Source organism: Aythya ferina, assembly GCF_964211825.1.
Source record: "Aythya ferina genome assembly, chromosome: Z".
In the NCBI taxonomy this organism is placed as follows: Eukaryota; Metazoa; Chordata; class Aves; order Anseriformes; family Anatidae; genus Aythya; species Aythya ferina.
Genome location: NC_140299.1, coordinates 29487280 through 29499616, shown reverse-complemented (window position 1 = coordinate 29499616; position 12337 = coordinate 29487280). Strand labels below are relative to the sequence as shown.

Sequence of the window (12337 nt, the reverse complement as noted above, 5' to 3'; positions counted from 1 at the left end):
TCTCTAAGGATGTGTGTAGAATGTAAATATATATTTTTTTAATACTTATTCTATGGGCAGCTTTTGCTTCACTTGCCAGTTTAGACAAATTTTTTAGGTGTCAGTCAAATGCTCTTAGTACATCTTTTCACTGCTTTTGCAGTATAGCATGTGTTGCTGGAGTTGCAGGGGGAGGAACTGATTGCTTTTAAGTATCTCTGGATGCTGTTAACTGATTTGGAAAACTTAGTAATGTGCTCTGCATAGTGTTAGGGTACTGCAAAGAGGAAGAAAAATATGTTGCCTTGCCTTATGTATAACATGTAGAACCCCTTACAGACCTATTTATAAACTCAGGATATAGAACTGGGAATTTGAATTAGAAAACAAAGCTTGGTGGCCCTCCTTTGTCATGATAATATCATACAGCCCTCCTGGGTTTCATATGAGAGTTGGATAAGCGCAACATGCCTTTCCAACTTGTGATTTGCAGAAGGAAGAAAAAGGATCTGGCTCCAGAGCTCACATCCACAAACTCTAGATCCCACCCAGTACAAGACTTGCTTTTGCAGATAAACCAGGAAAACCCAATTGTATTATTTTGGAATATATTTAGTGTCCATACCAGATGTATGCTACATGATGCTGTTCAAGAGGCAATTCAGTGATCAGTCATCAGTTGCCACAAAAACATCTTGAAAAAGCTTTTTATTTTGTCTGAAAAGTGAATGTTCAAACTTCTGTCCATTCCAGTTAGTGTCTGAGGTATCAAGATGCAAACACGCCCTTCTCATTCTCCTAATTCTTTCTTCCCAAGTGTCATCATGTTCTAGATAATATTCTAGCTACTATCTTAGATTCTACTTTTGTTTTCAAAGGTGATCTTGTCCTCCAGTTAAATTAACTACCCCTCTGTCCAAGGTATTTGTGTTCAAAACAGGTTTTCAGTCTTGCTATAGAAATTAAACAAAATTAATGTATTTTGTAACCTTTTTACCTAGTTTTCTCTCCTAAGGACTCAGTCCTTCTGATGCTGGTATACAGAAGAGTGAGATGAGTAAAATTAAAACCAGCTGTATCCCCAGGTTGTCACATTCCCTGATCTCCATTCCCTCTGAGAGAATGGCTTTCCCTCAGCCCTGAAGGAAATAATTGGACTTCCCATAAATTCCACTTCACTGCCCAGAGTCATTCCTGTATTTAAAAAGCCCTCTAGAATGCCAGTAGACAAAACAAATAAACTTCTTTTCATGCAGTTTCTCACTTGTGTTGAGTGAGCTCTTTTCAAACGTCTTTAGCCACTCACCATCTTCTTTCAGGGCTCACCCAGTGAGACAGTCTTTCTCTAGAACAAAGAAGAGAAGGATTTATATGAGCAGTTGTCTTTCTTTTCCAGCACTGGTACTAATGCCCTTTTGGTCAACATACCCAATAGTATTATGCATCCAGAATCAGATCAGAAAGTGACTGGAGAGTGGAACTGTGGGCAGCTGTGTTATCCCAACAGCTGGGAAGAGGGGGAAGGGGGGGGGGGGGGGAGGGGATGTTTGAAAGCAGGAGGCAGGCAAAAAGAACAAGAGAACACATTTTATTTTTCTCAAAAAATGTTTGTAAAAATGCTTTTGTGTTGGACAGTTTCTAAACTGAAAGCTTAATTTAAAGGCTTGCTATACCCTCAAATAGCATGTAACTGCACATTTCCTTGAGAGATAACTAAACGATTTTACTGAAATAATAAATTTTCACTTGGGAATCAAGTAACAAAAAACTGTTTTACCTGAGGAAACCAGTTTGGTCTTGGCTGGGTGATGGCCTGAGTTCACAGGGGATTCAGATATAAGCTATAATGTATTCTTTTCTGAATACAGCAACTCCGTTGGATACATGGATTGAGCTACAGGGGAGAAAACTTGCAATGGAGATTAGTTTCACGTAATAAAAATGCAGTTTTCTGAAGGACTAATGCATAGCCTTTTCATCTTAAAGAAGGATGTTTCCTGTATGAAATGAGTATGGGCATATACTGACAGATCTTTATGAAAATCCGCTGTGTTGCTGTCCACTAAGACTGGATGTACTCCTTTATTATACTTAGTAGCCTTATCTTGTTTGTAGAGTTCACTAGATTCCCCAACACCTCCAAAACTAAGAAAGATCTCTAAACTTGAATTACCTACTATTAATTTTGGTAATGTGAGATCTTCACTGTCTTCTGTGTTCCCTACTCAACACAAATCTCAGCAGGCTACAGTGACAACAGCTAAAACTATCTCTTCCTGCATGTGAAGACTGTATGTTCCTTCTGTTTTTCATGTGTTTCACAAGGTGTTACATGGCTAGGATCCATCAAATTTTTTCATTGAAGAACTCAAATTTACTTCCCACAGGCAGGAATGACTCACAAATGGAAGAAGATTTTTATGAATGTCAGATTTTGTTTTTGACAACATCCTCGCTGTTTACTTAAAGAAATTTATTTAGATAGATGTTTATTTAGTTGTTTTGGTAACTTTCAAATAAAATATGCATTTTGCAGACTTTCTTTTATAATGGTTTTGTTGTTGCTGTTGAATAAACCTATATCAGTCATTTGCAATGTGAGTCTACCATTATCATTACAGTGGTCCCTGTAATGGTGGCAGTCTACCAATATCATTACAATGGCCCACATCAGTCCAGGGATAACCCCTGATTTTTTTAGTGATGAGCTCTAACTAAAATGTAGTTGCATGGAAAATTCTCTCCTGTGGTACCAAGAGACAGTAAACAACATGGGATATTTTAATTTGCTTGGCTCACATATACATTCTGTGCTCTAACGTGGTAAGGACTCCTTCTTCATTTGTCAGTGCTTTTAAAAAAGCCAGGCACAGATTTTTTTTTTTTTTTATATATATATATATATATATATATATATTTATATATATATATATATAACCTTACTCGATCACTGCCTAAGAAGCCATACACTTAGAAACAAAGAGATCACAAAACATTGTCACCTAATGAGAAAGCCTGAAGCCTCAACATTTCCTCTATGTACTCTGGCTGTGTAAAGAATGTATGCTGTTCTCTTCTTATCAAGTTCATATTTGCATTAATTTGGTGTAATGTGAGTGAACAGCAAAAAAAAGCTTTATCTCAGAGGAGCTTATTCAGCCAAAGAACTCAAGGCTGGCCTTGAGCAGCTCAGTGATCTGCATGCACCCTGACACTAACCCTCACCACACCTTGCAAACAAGCCAAGCAGAACTGCAGGCTCCCATTCTCCCTGGAAGAAATGATCAGGACAGCCACGACGACACTCTTTGGGACTTGGAGAACTGCCATTAACACCTTATCTATGTGCTGGGGTGATCCTGCTTTGCATGCAGGGCTTGAGCCTGCTGCACTCTCCTGGTGCCCACACATGCAGGTGGGTGCCCTTCCTCCAAGACCCCACTGCTGGCAGGACATCCCACCACGGGATGGTCTGGATGAGGGAGTCATCAGACGATTTGCTGCTCTCTGAGCCTGGCTTTCCAGAGACTCCTCTTCATCTCATTTATACTCCCAATTCCCCAGTTACAGCACTTAAATAAAACTGACCCATAGTGAGGGCATAAGTTTCAGTTCCTGGGCTTTTCCCTCCATCTGTGTGAGACAGGCATCCTGTGGGAGGCATCTGTGGGAGACAGCACCTCGAGTCTGCATCACCCTGGGAACATTTCTGGATGAGGGGATAGATGCAGAATACCTGCCTAAATACTTCCCTTTCAGCTTTTCCTTATCCCATTGCTAGTCCAGTCTCTGGTGTTTTCAAGTAGGACCACTCTTCTGTCTCATAAGACAGAAGAGCTGCCTTCACGCCGCATTTCTAAAAAGCACACAGGAGTGTCGACAGGCATCCAGCCCCTTGATTCTCCTTCCCACGGCAGTGGCGCTGTCCCCTTCCCTCACCTCCTCCCCAGCCCCTCCGGACCCCACAGCACGTCCCCACGCATCCCCCTTAACAGCACCACGCAGCCCCATGCAGCCCCAAGACCCCCTCCAGCCGCCCTGCAGCCCCTAGAGACCTTCTAAACACCTATATCCACCCCACGGGCAGCAGCCCTTCAGCCTCACACCGTCCCCCGCGTGCGACCACCTCCACCCCCCGGCCTCCCATCCCCTCCATCCCCCGCAGAGCCCCCTCGCCGCCCCAAATGGCGTCGGCAAGGGTTAACGGCGGGGCCGGCGGGCACATGACAGCGCCGGCACGGCCCGGCCGGGCTCCGCGGGGAGCTGCTCGCTGCCGGCGGGGGAGGCGGGAGGTGAGCGCGGCGGGGCGTGCGCGGCCCGGCCGGGCTCCGTCCCGCCTGCCCCCGGCCCCCCGGCGGGGGCTTGGCCCCTCCGCCGCCGCCGCCGGGAGAGGTTGAGTCGGCAGCTCCCGGCCCCCGCGTCAGAGCCGGGCGGGAGGGAGGGGGGGGAGAGAGGGTTGTTGGGGGAGAAAAAGCAAAACAAACGCGGCGGCGGTGAAGTTACTTGGCCGTTACTCACCGCGCTGACCAACCCGCCTGCCGCGGAGATGAGGGCGCAGCGCCGTCTGGCAGGACGGCACAGACAGACAGACAGCCTCCCGGGAGAGACGGGTCATCCCGCGGGTGAATAAGCGGAGATAGGTACGGGCCGGGGGAGGCGGCGGCGGCAGAGCCTGACCCGCCGGCGGCGCGGAGCAGCGCGGGGGCAGCGGGAGCGGCGCGGAGCGGGGCCGGCGGGGCGCGGGGGGCGAGGCGAGGACCAGATGTCGGGACCCCCGCGGCGGGGACTGGCCCGGGACCGGGCGTCCCGCGGGCAGTGCCCGGCGAGGTGGCAGCTCTGCCTCGTCTGAGGGCCTGCGTGCGGCCGGTCACCGCGGCTCCTCGGGCTTCGCGGCTTTCAGCAGTGCCCTCCTCTCCTCAGACCCCCGGTTGGGTTTTGGCCCGGGCTGAGGGCGCTCCAATTTCAGCGGTGAGGCGTGTGGGTGAGGTACGGGTGGCAGTGGGCATCTGACGGGACATCTGCCCGCGGCAGCGTGGGGTGGTGGCAGCGGGGCACCGGGACAGGTGCCTCTGGCCGTGTGGCTGCTGTCCCTTCCTCCCATGGGAACACCGTCGGTGGTTCCCCGTCTCCTGCTCACGCTCACACCTGCTGCAGCTATCAACAGCAGGTCCGAAAGCACGCCTCAGACAGTGCCCGCTGCTTCCAGGTTGTGCTGGGTTTCTCTGTCAGCTCGCCTGAAGTTTGTAGCTCACCCTAGTGAGAATAACGCTGCTCCTGGAAAGCTCCCGCTGTTTGGCTGCAGCAACCACTTGCAGTGGCACAGCCCTGCCACTCTCAGTCCTAACGGAGAAAAGTCTGAGGAGATCCTAGTTACCACCATAAAAACCTGAGGAGATTTTTCTGGCAGAGTGGTAAAAATTTTGGGTCCCGACTACATGAGGATATACATCATCCTGTCTACTGATAACGGCTGCCATTCTGATGGCAGTCACAGCAGTATTGGTGGCTGCATTCTGTGCTATGTTTGTACAGTCCCTTGCACAAAGGCATTCCTTTCTATGACTAATCTTCCCAGGAATTATAGTGATGCAAGTAATAAGTAATTAGTGTATTTATTACATGAGCTCTGAGAAATTCGGTTGTGTTTGGAGGCTGGTTGTCTTACAGTGCTGTAGGCAACCTCCTCTTACTTTCATGTGCCTTGCTTGTTGATGTCGTTTCAAGAAGACTTTCTGCTGACCGTGGAGAACCAGAAACCTGGAGACTGTATGACTCTTCCATCATTTTTATTGGATAACTACCTGGGCTTAAATAAATGCGGTATCATCAGGGTACTGCAGTTTAGAATCCATGCCCCTGTGGTAGTCCAAAAGTGCAGGTGTCATGAAAAGGACACAAATGACCAAAACAGTGGATGCTAATGTAAGGTACTTACTGTTGTCAGTACTGCATAGCTTCTGAGATGCAGGCTTGCATGGAGTGTGGGGAAAAGATTCTATAAATTGTGTGGAAAGTGTATTTCGTAGCTTCAGTTTTGAAGCCACAACATCTTTCTTTATTGCAGTTGTGGTTCCTGATCTGCGTATTGTTCCAAGCTGAGTTCCAAGCTCTAAGTTTAGTGGTGTTTTTTTTTTTTTTTTTTTTTTTTTTTTTTTTTTTTTTTTCCTAGTTAAATCTCCTTCCCTTGGAAAGGAAAAGGAAAAGGAAAACCCATAGTTACCTTTTTGGTTTCTGAACTGTAGCCAGATACCTGTGCAGAAGGTGTCAAACCAGTACTTCGTTTGGTGAGCGTGTGTTTTTTAGAAGACAAGTTGTTAAGCTGGTGGCTGTGGAGCTTCTGTCAGGGTGCGTGCTTTTCACAGCAGCTGTGATACACAGCAGCTTCCAGGGCCCAGTTTCTGTAGACAAGGGGCGGTCAGCAGGGCTGAGGTGGGGCACCCCCATTCTGGAGCCCTCCTCTGGACCAGTGCCGAGATGGGGCAGGGGGATGCTGGATAGAAGCTGTCCTTGGTCTTGGTGAGGTGAAGATGGCGCTCGCAGTCCTGCAGCGCATGGTCCAGGTGCACGAAGGGGTGATGCCGTGTGTCTGCTCTCATGGTAGCTGCTGTGGAGGTGAGGTAAGGATTTCCAGTGGAAGAGTATGAAGGAGGGACTGTGTGCTGTGTTGTCCTTCAGCCTTCTTTGTTATTGCTTGATACTTTGATAGTGCTTGATACCTGATGTGCAAAGTGCCCACGTCTGATAAATACCACCTAATCAAACTGTGAAAGTGTCTCCTAAGCTGGATTAATTACAGCTTCTTAAACTGATGTCTGCAGTGGGCTAATTCAGCACTTACTGAAACTCAGTGGTGTATTACCTCTTACTTCAGTGGGTGGAGTGATAAACCAGCACTTTTCAAAACTGCACTGTAAGAGCAGACTATATGGCATACTGCACTGCAGGCAAAGGCTTGTGAATTCATCTTTTGTTTTCCTTCCTGAAGGATTATTACTCACATTTTCCAGAGATTCAGCTTGAATTTAAATTTTACTACATGGTTTTCTGAAAGTGAATTTATGAATCATTGTTATGGATTTTGAGTAACTGTGCTGTCATGCTGTTATTGATAGATGCAGAGTCATAGAGCTTTGAGTAATGTCAGCTTACAAAAAGAGACTTCAGAAGCGGTGGACCTAAATGTATTTCCTTTGACATCAGAGCAAGTAGGAAAGGACACTGCGATGTCTCATTGATGGAGAGAAATATTTCATTGAAAGGTGGCAAGCGCTTGTACACTGCTTTGGTACTACAAAAGAATTTGTCTGGCACAACTGTTCAGTCTCGGGATAGTATTCTTTTCTTTTGTATTTTTGTGTTCTTAATTTATTATATGTAAGTTTCAACCCTATTCGGAATTTCTAAGGGTAAGGTAAATAAACAACAGTATCTGATGCAATATTCCTACAACTTCTAAGATCACTATGGTTATCATGTCTTTTTGCTTTTATAAATGTCTATAATCGGGAGCTATTTATGATGTAAAAGTCATTTAGACTTTTAGAATTTAATTAGCATCCGATTGGCTTTTAGTTAGTTACATATGCTTCATTGCAGTTTAGCCACTCTGACTTTGATATAAGAATGTCATTTTGATGGAAGCTGATACTAAACAAATCAAATTAATGAAAGGGCACTTGTGAACAAGTAAATTATATTAAAGGTACAACAAAATAATAATTCAAAAGAGATGAGAAAAGTAACGCTCTCCAAGGTGCTTTAGTGTTTTACAGAAAGTGCCAATTTTCATGTTAATATAGTGTTACACATCCTCATGATGGAATCAGAAAGATAAATTGGCAAAGAAATTGTAGAGAAATTACTTAAATTGTTTCTGCTTTCATCCATAAAAAGAATAAAGGTTGTTTTTTGTGCACTTTCAGGTCATTTGGTTCAAAACATATCTTTACTGGCTTTAATAAAGAATTTACAGGCCCAGAGGCCTTCTCTTCAAGTGTGAAAGAAACAGCAGTATCCAGTGATAAAAGTGAGGCAAAGACAGTACAGAACAGTGTTATTCATTGTAAAATACAGTTACTGTAGAAGAAGAACAGTAAGGAGACCAAACAGCTTTGACCTGGATTTTGCCTGAGCTGGTAGGTCTGTGTAAACCATGTGTGTATTTGTTGATTAAACTAAAGATGCTTTTACTGAGTAAAGCTAATGCATTTATCATGTGTAATCTTTTCTTGATTATATTAGTACTTTTCACAGACAGGGATTACGGACAAGAATGATTGCTATCTGTAGCCAGTTTATAATGCCATGGTATATAGCCTTACGAGCAAAACAACTGCCTTTGTTTGTGTTTCCTTTTCTAAGGAACTAGTCACCTGTGTTAGGACAGAGTACATTCTGCTTTTAAAACAAACTGAGGACTTAAGAACATTCAGCTCTGTCTGTCCTTGGTTGAATTGCAAAGAATGATTCGTGCTTCATCAAGGCATGACAGTAAATAATATTGCTTTTAATTGGTGTTCTTTACAATTTTTATTCCCATAATATAAAAATATAACAATAAAAGTAGTATTCTAAACACATCTTTTGAGACCAAACCCGTGTGGTTAGGGCATCTCTCTCTCTTACTGACATCAGCCATAATATTACTCTTGTCTTTGAAGATAATATGCTTAGACCTTTAATTGTTAGTGAGTTTAAACTGTAGCGTGTGTATGTGAATATCTATACATGTGTATCTACACAGTCGCTTAGATGACTTTTACTCTGGTCTGGAGGTGTGATATGAATGCAATTTTGCAAAAAAAAATATTATTTTTTTTTGGCAGCTCACAGAGGGAGAAAATTGGGACATAGTAATCCAAGAGTTAAGCCTGAAGGTTCTACACAAACTTTGATCATGAATATACTGATCGTAACATTACTAGCTTCAATGCTGAAAACCTCATGTGCTGAAGATAGAAGTTATAGTTCAATGTTTTGCTGCAGCACAGTCATAATATTTAATTAAAACCTTACTGTATACATGATTTAAGACCATAATTGGAGCTGAATTTCAGTTTTATTTCTGTCAATTTGGATGTCAGAACAAGTCAATTAGGCACAGAGTCCATGATTGAAAAAACTACTTAACCATGTACTTAATGTTAAACATATGAACCTAGTGATGAAAGTTGGGCATACGCTATTCAGCTGAGCTATGGCTGAAATTTCCCCATCTGTGTGATACCTTAGCCTAGTGATTTACACTGACAAGTGCAGCTTTTGTCTACAAAATCTTTTTTATATTGGGAAATGTTTAGATCTAGTTGATTTTGCTGTGGCATAGGTCATGTCTGAGATGATCACTCAATACATTTAAGCGGTCTTTTCTTCTAAGATTGAAGTAACGGGAAAACTTAAATGAGAAATGTGTCTTTGTGGAAAGTCAGAGTTCCACAATTATTATCATAATCAAAAGATGGCCATGAAAATTTGCCACTGTATGATGATATCTAAGTTTCATTATATCTGTCGGTTTACAGTGGGCATCCACTTTTGTAGTTACATTCACAAATACTGCTACACTGTACTTTCTTGTAATAGTTTTTTCTACAGTGAAGCCCCACCAGTGTTGGAAGGTCCAAAGAGGCATTTCTGTGGTTTTGCTTTTTCCTCTCCTTTTTGTTGTGTGTACATCCTTTAGGATGTGAACTGGCATCTCTTTCCTGTTTTGTCTGCATTGGCATAGTGCTGCCCTGCTGTGTTTGCTTTTCAGCACCATTTTAATTAATAGACTGAGGAGGTGGCAGGAAAAGGGGAGATATCCCTGTTCATCCTAACAACGATGCCTTATCAGAGAGTCTTTTCACTCCTGGCTGCATTCTTTCAGTTGCTCAGCATTCACTTCATTTCATGGCTGGTTTAGCTAATGCGAAGGCAGCTGACCTTATTGCAAACTTCAGCTTTTGAAGGGGCAGGTTCTCTCCACATTGGAGCCGTGAGTTATTGCTTGGCTTTGTTCTTTCTCCCTGATAGGCCATGTAGTACTTGTACTTGGTTGCTTGTAACCTGTGATGTCTCCAAGTTAACAGCCAGAGGCAGACCTGTCTTTTATACATTATTTACTAAACCATCAATTATTTTTATTTATGTATTTATTTATTTTTTAACAGGTGTAATACACAATGGATTACTTACTGACTTTGGATTGATATCAGTCATAGCTGTGGGTCTGTAAAACCACGCTTTGATTTCATTAACTCCTTAAAAATGAATGGGAGGTCATGCAGTATGAGCCATCGGACAACAGGTATCTCTCATGGAACTGGGATGATCAGTGAACAGCAGATCCCACCCATCAGAGTTCATGCAGGAACTCCCTGTGTATCTTCAGATAGCAGCAGCCAAAGCCCGGCTATTGGAAACTTTTCTGCCAGCCTACACTTAAAGATGCCCCTAGGAGGAGGGGTAGCTCCTCAGAGCAACATCATTGACAGTACCATTCACCTTCCCGCTCTAAGTCCCAGAAGACAAGTGGTTACAAATGGGAAGCCTTTATTTGAAGTCCTGCAGCCCCCAGGACTGCCAGCCCCACAATCCTTAAAGCCAAAACAGCAAGAATTTGGAAACACATTCTCCCTGTGCACAGGTAAAGGTAAAACTTTTTATATTGTTTTTAGTAACAGCATTTCTTCTCCAGTATCACATAGCTAGATGGTATTGGTTTCAGTAAATCCAGTACCTTCTTTACCACTCTACAACAGAGGAGAAACTGAAACAGAATGTTTTTCTATTTTCTACTAAAGTAATTAATCACGTGTTTTTTTTCCAAGAGCTTTGTAATTTACAGCAGTTGCTCATACTCCCGGAGCTATCCTAAAATTCCTTATAAACAGTGTGGTCTGACTTTGCTTTCCTAACCTAACTCAACAAATCCAAATAGTTGTTTTGTGCTCTGTAAAGTCAGAACTTTGTGAGTGCTATCAGAAATATTCCATCTTGGATGTATGAGCACAGCTTTCCGCTGGTGACTAACAGCTGCTTACCAATGAAAGCAGCAATGTAGTCATAGTTTTTAGAGTGCTTAGGCAGGGCAAGCTGTAAAGCACCTTAGAGGATGTCTCAACCTTAGATTTTCAATCCAATTTCTGGAACCACTGTGTGTGCTGTGGAAAATAATGATGCATAGCTCTTACAAGATTTTGATGCAGATTCTCTTTGGGTAAGTAGTTGTGCATCAGAGATTTACACCTCTATCAGAAAATACTCTATTATCTGCTCTTCAGTCTATGAAGTTAGAAGAGAACTTTAAGGTTTCAGTAATTATGGATTCTGGCCAAGCTAAAATCAGGACACTATTTTTGAGGAATTTTGGTGCATAGACCTAAGGATTTAATGAATAGAAAGGAATTAAATATTTTAAAATACCAGGAAAAGCTTGAATTTATATCTAAGTGCAAGTACAGAAAAGGAGACAGATTTCTTGCTTTATGCCAAGCCTGTTGCTTTTCTCAGTTTTCCTTTTTTCTTCATTACTCTGCTTAGAAAATTTAGTAAGTCCAACATTCTTCAGCAAGGCATGCAGGCTTGAAACCACCAGTATTTCAGAACAAGTTGAAAGTTAACTGCATGCTTGAGTGCTCTGCTGAGTCAGGCCTGTAGTAATGCATATACATATTCATTGGGTGACCTCTGAGATTGCTTGTCTGATGCTTGCTTTGTTGTTGGTGGTGGGTGTATTTACACCATCTAGCTTAAGGCTTCTGCTATTGGCAGCAAGGAGAGGTGGGCTCCTCACATGAAGAGCTCTGGAGGAAAATGTTTCTCTGTCACTACAGGTAGAGCTTGGTTCCTGCTCTGTTCAAAATTACTTACTTAAATATAATTCAGGGATCCCATTCAGGGATCTCTAAAACAACTTATGCAGCAGCTGCTCCACCAGCTGCATGTCTTGCAGAGAGCATCACATGATGAAGAGAATGTCACCTAGTTTATTGTCCTTGGCATTTGGGGTTTTGGATCTGCTCTGCCTGACCACGGTGTTCCTGTTTTGTCATTTCCATCTTTGTTCCTTGGCCCACTCACCTAATGTGTATGTAAAGCAGTCTGCAATTTTGAATCACAGCAAACAGTGATTCTGGTGGAAGGGCTGGCATTAGGGAAGCTTATGTATAAACAATGCTGGTTAAACATTTTGGAACCAAGTAACTGAAAAGGCAACAGACAGCGACAGTTGCAAAATAAATGAAGAACTTAAGGAAAGACATTAGGAGATAAAGAACATGGGTGACACTAACATATACACATGCTTGTCTTTCCAAAAGCATGCTTTGGATATTTGTTCTGTAATCAGGCAATATAGGATGGCTAGTGAATGGCC

The 12337-nt window shown here is 43.1% G+C and overlaps 1 protein-coding gene and 1 long non-coding RNA gene across 6 annotated transcripts in view; one reads left to right on the top strand and one right to left on the bottom strand.

Moving 5' to 3' along the window:
- LOC311427111 overlaps window positions 1-4545 on the bottom strand; it is a 46934-nt gene extending 42389 nt beyond the window's left edge. The window contains exons 1-4 of the long non-coding RNA XR_014687212.1: window positions 4498-4545; window positions 3568-3688; window positions 1757-1888; window positions 1286-1324 (exon numbers count right to left, since the gene is read on the bottom strand). This is a non-coding gene — a long non-coding RNA (uncharacterized lncRNA). The remainder of the gene's footprint in view (window positions 1-1285; window positions 1325-1756; window positions 1889-3567; window positions 3689-4497) is intronic.
- The window catches only part of GLIS3 (GLIS family zinc finger 3), a 176104-nt gene continuing 168205 nt past the window's right edge, over window positions 4439-12337 (top strand). For 2 of the 5 annotated variants that reach the window (XM_084504140.1, XM_084504137.1), the window contains exons 1-3: window positions 4439-4619; window positions 7902-8114; window positions 10131-10612. In XM_084504140.1, the coding sequence (XP_084360266.1) occupies window positions 10228-10612 (385 nt within the window). In that variant the 5' untranslated portion in view covers window positions 4439-4619; window positions 7902-8114; window positions 10131-10227. The remainder of the gene's footprint in view (window positions 4620-7901; window positions 8115-10130; window positions 10613-12337) is intronic. The other 3 variants (XM_084504139.1, XM_084504138.1, XM_084504142.1) reach the window with 3 other exon arrangements.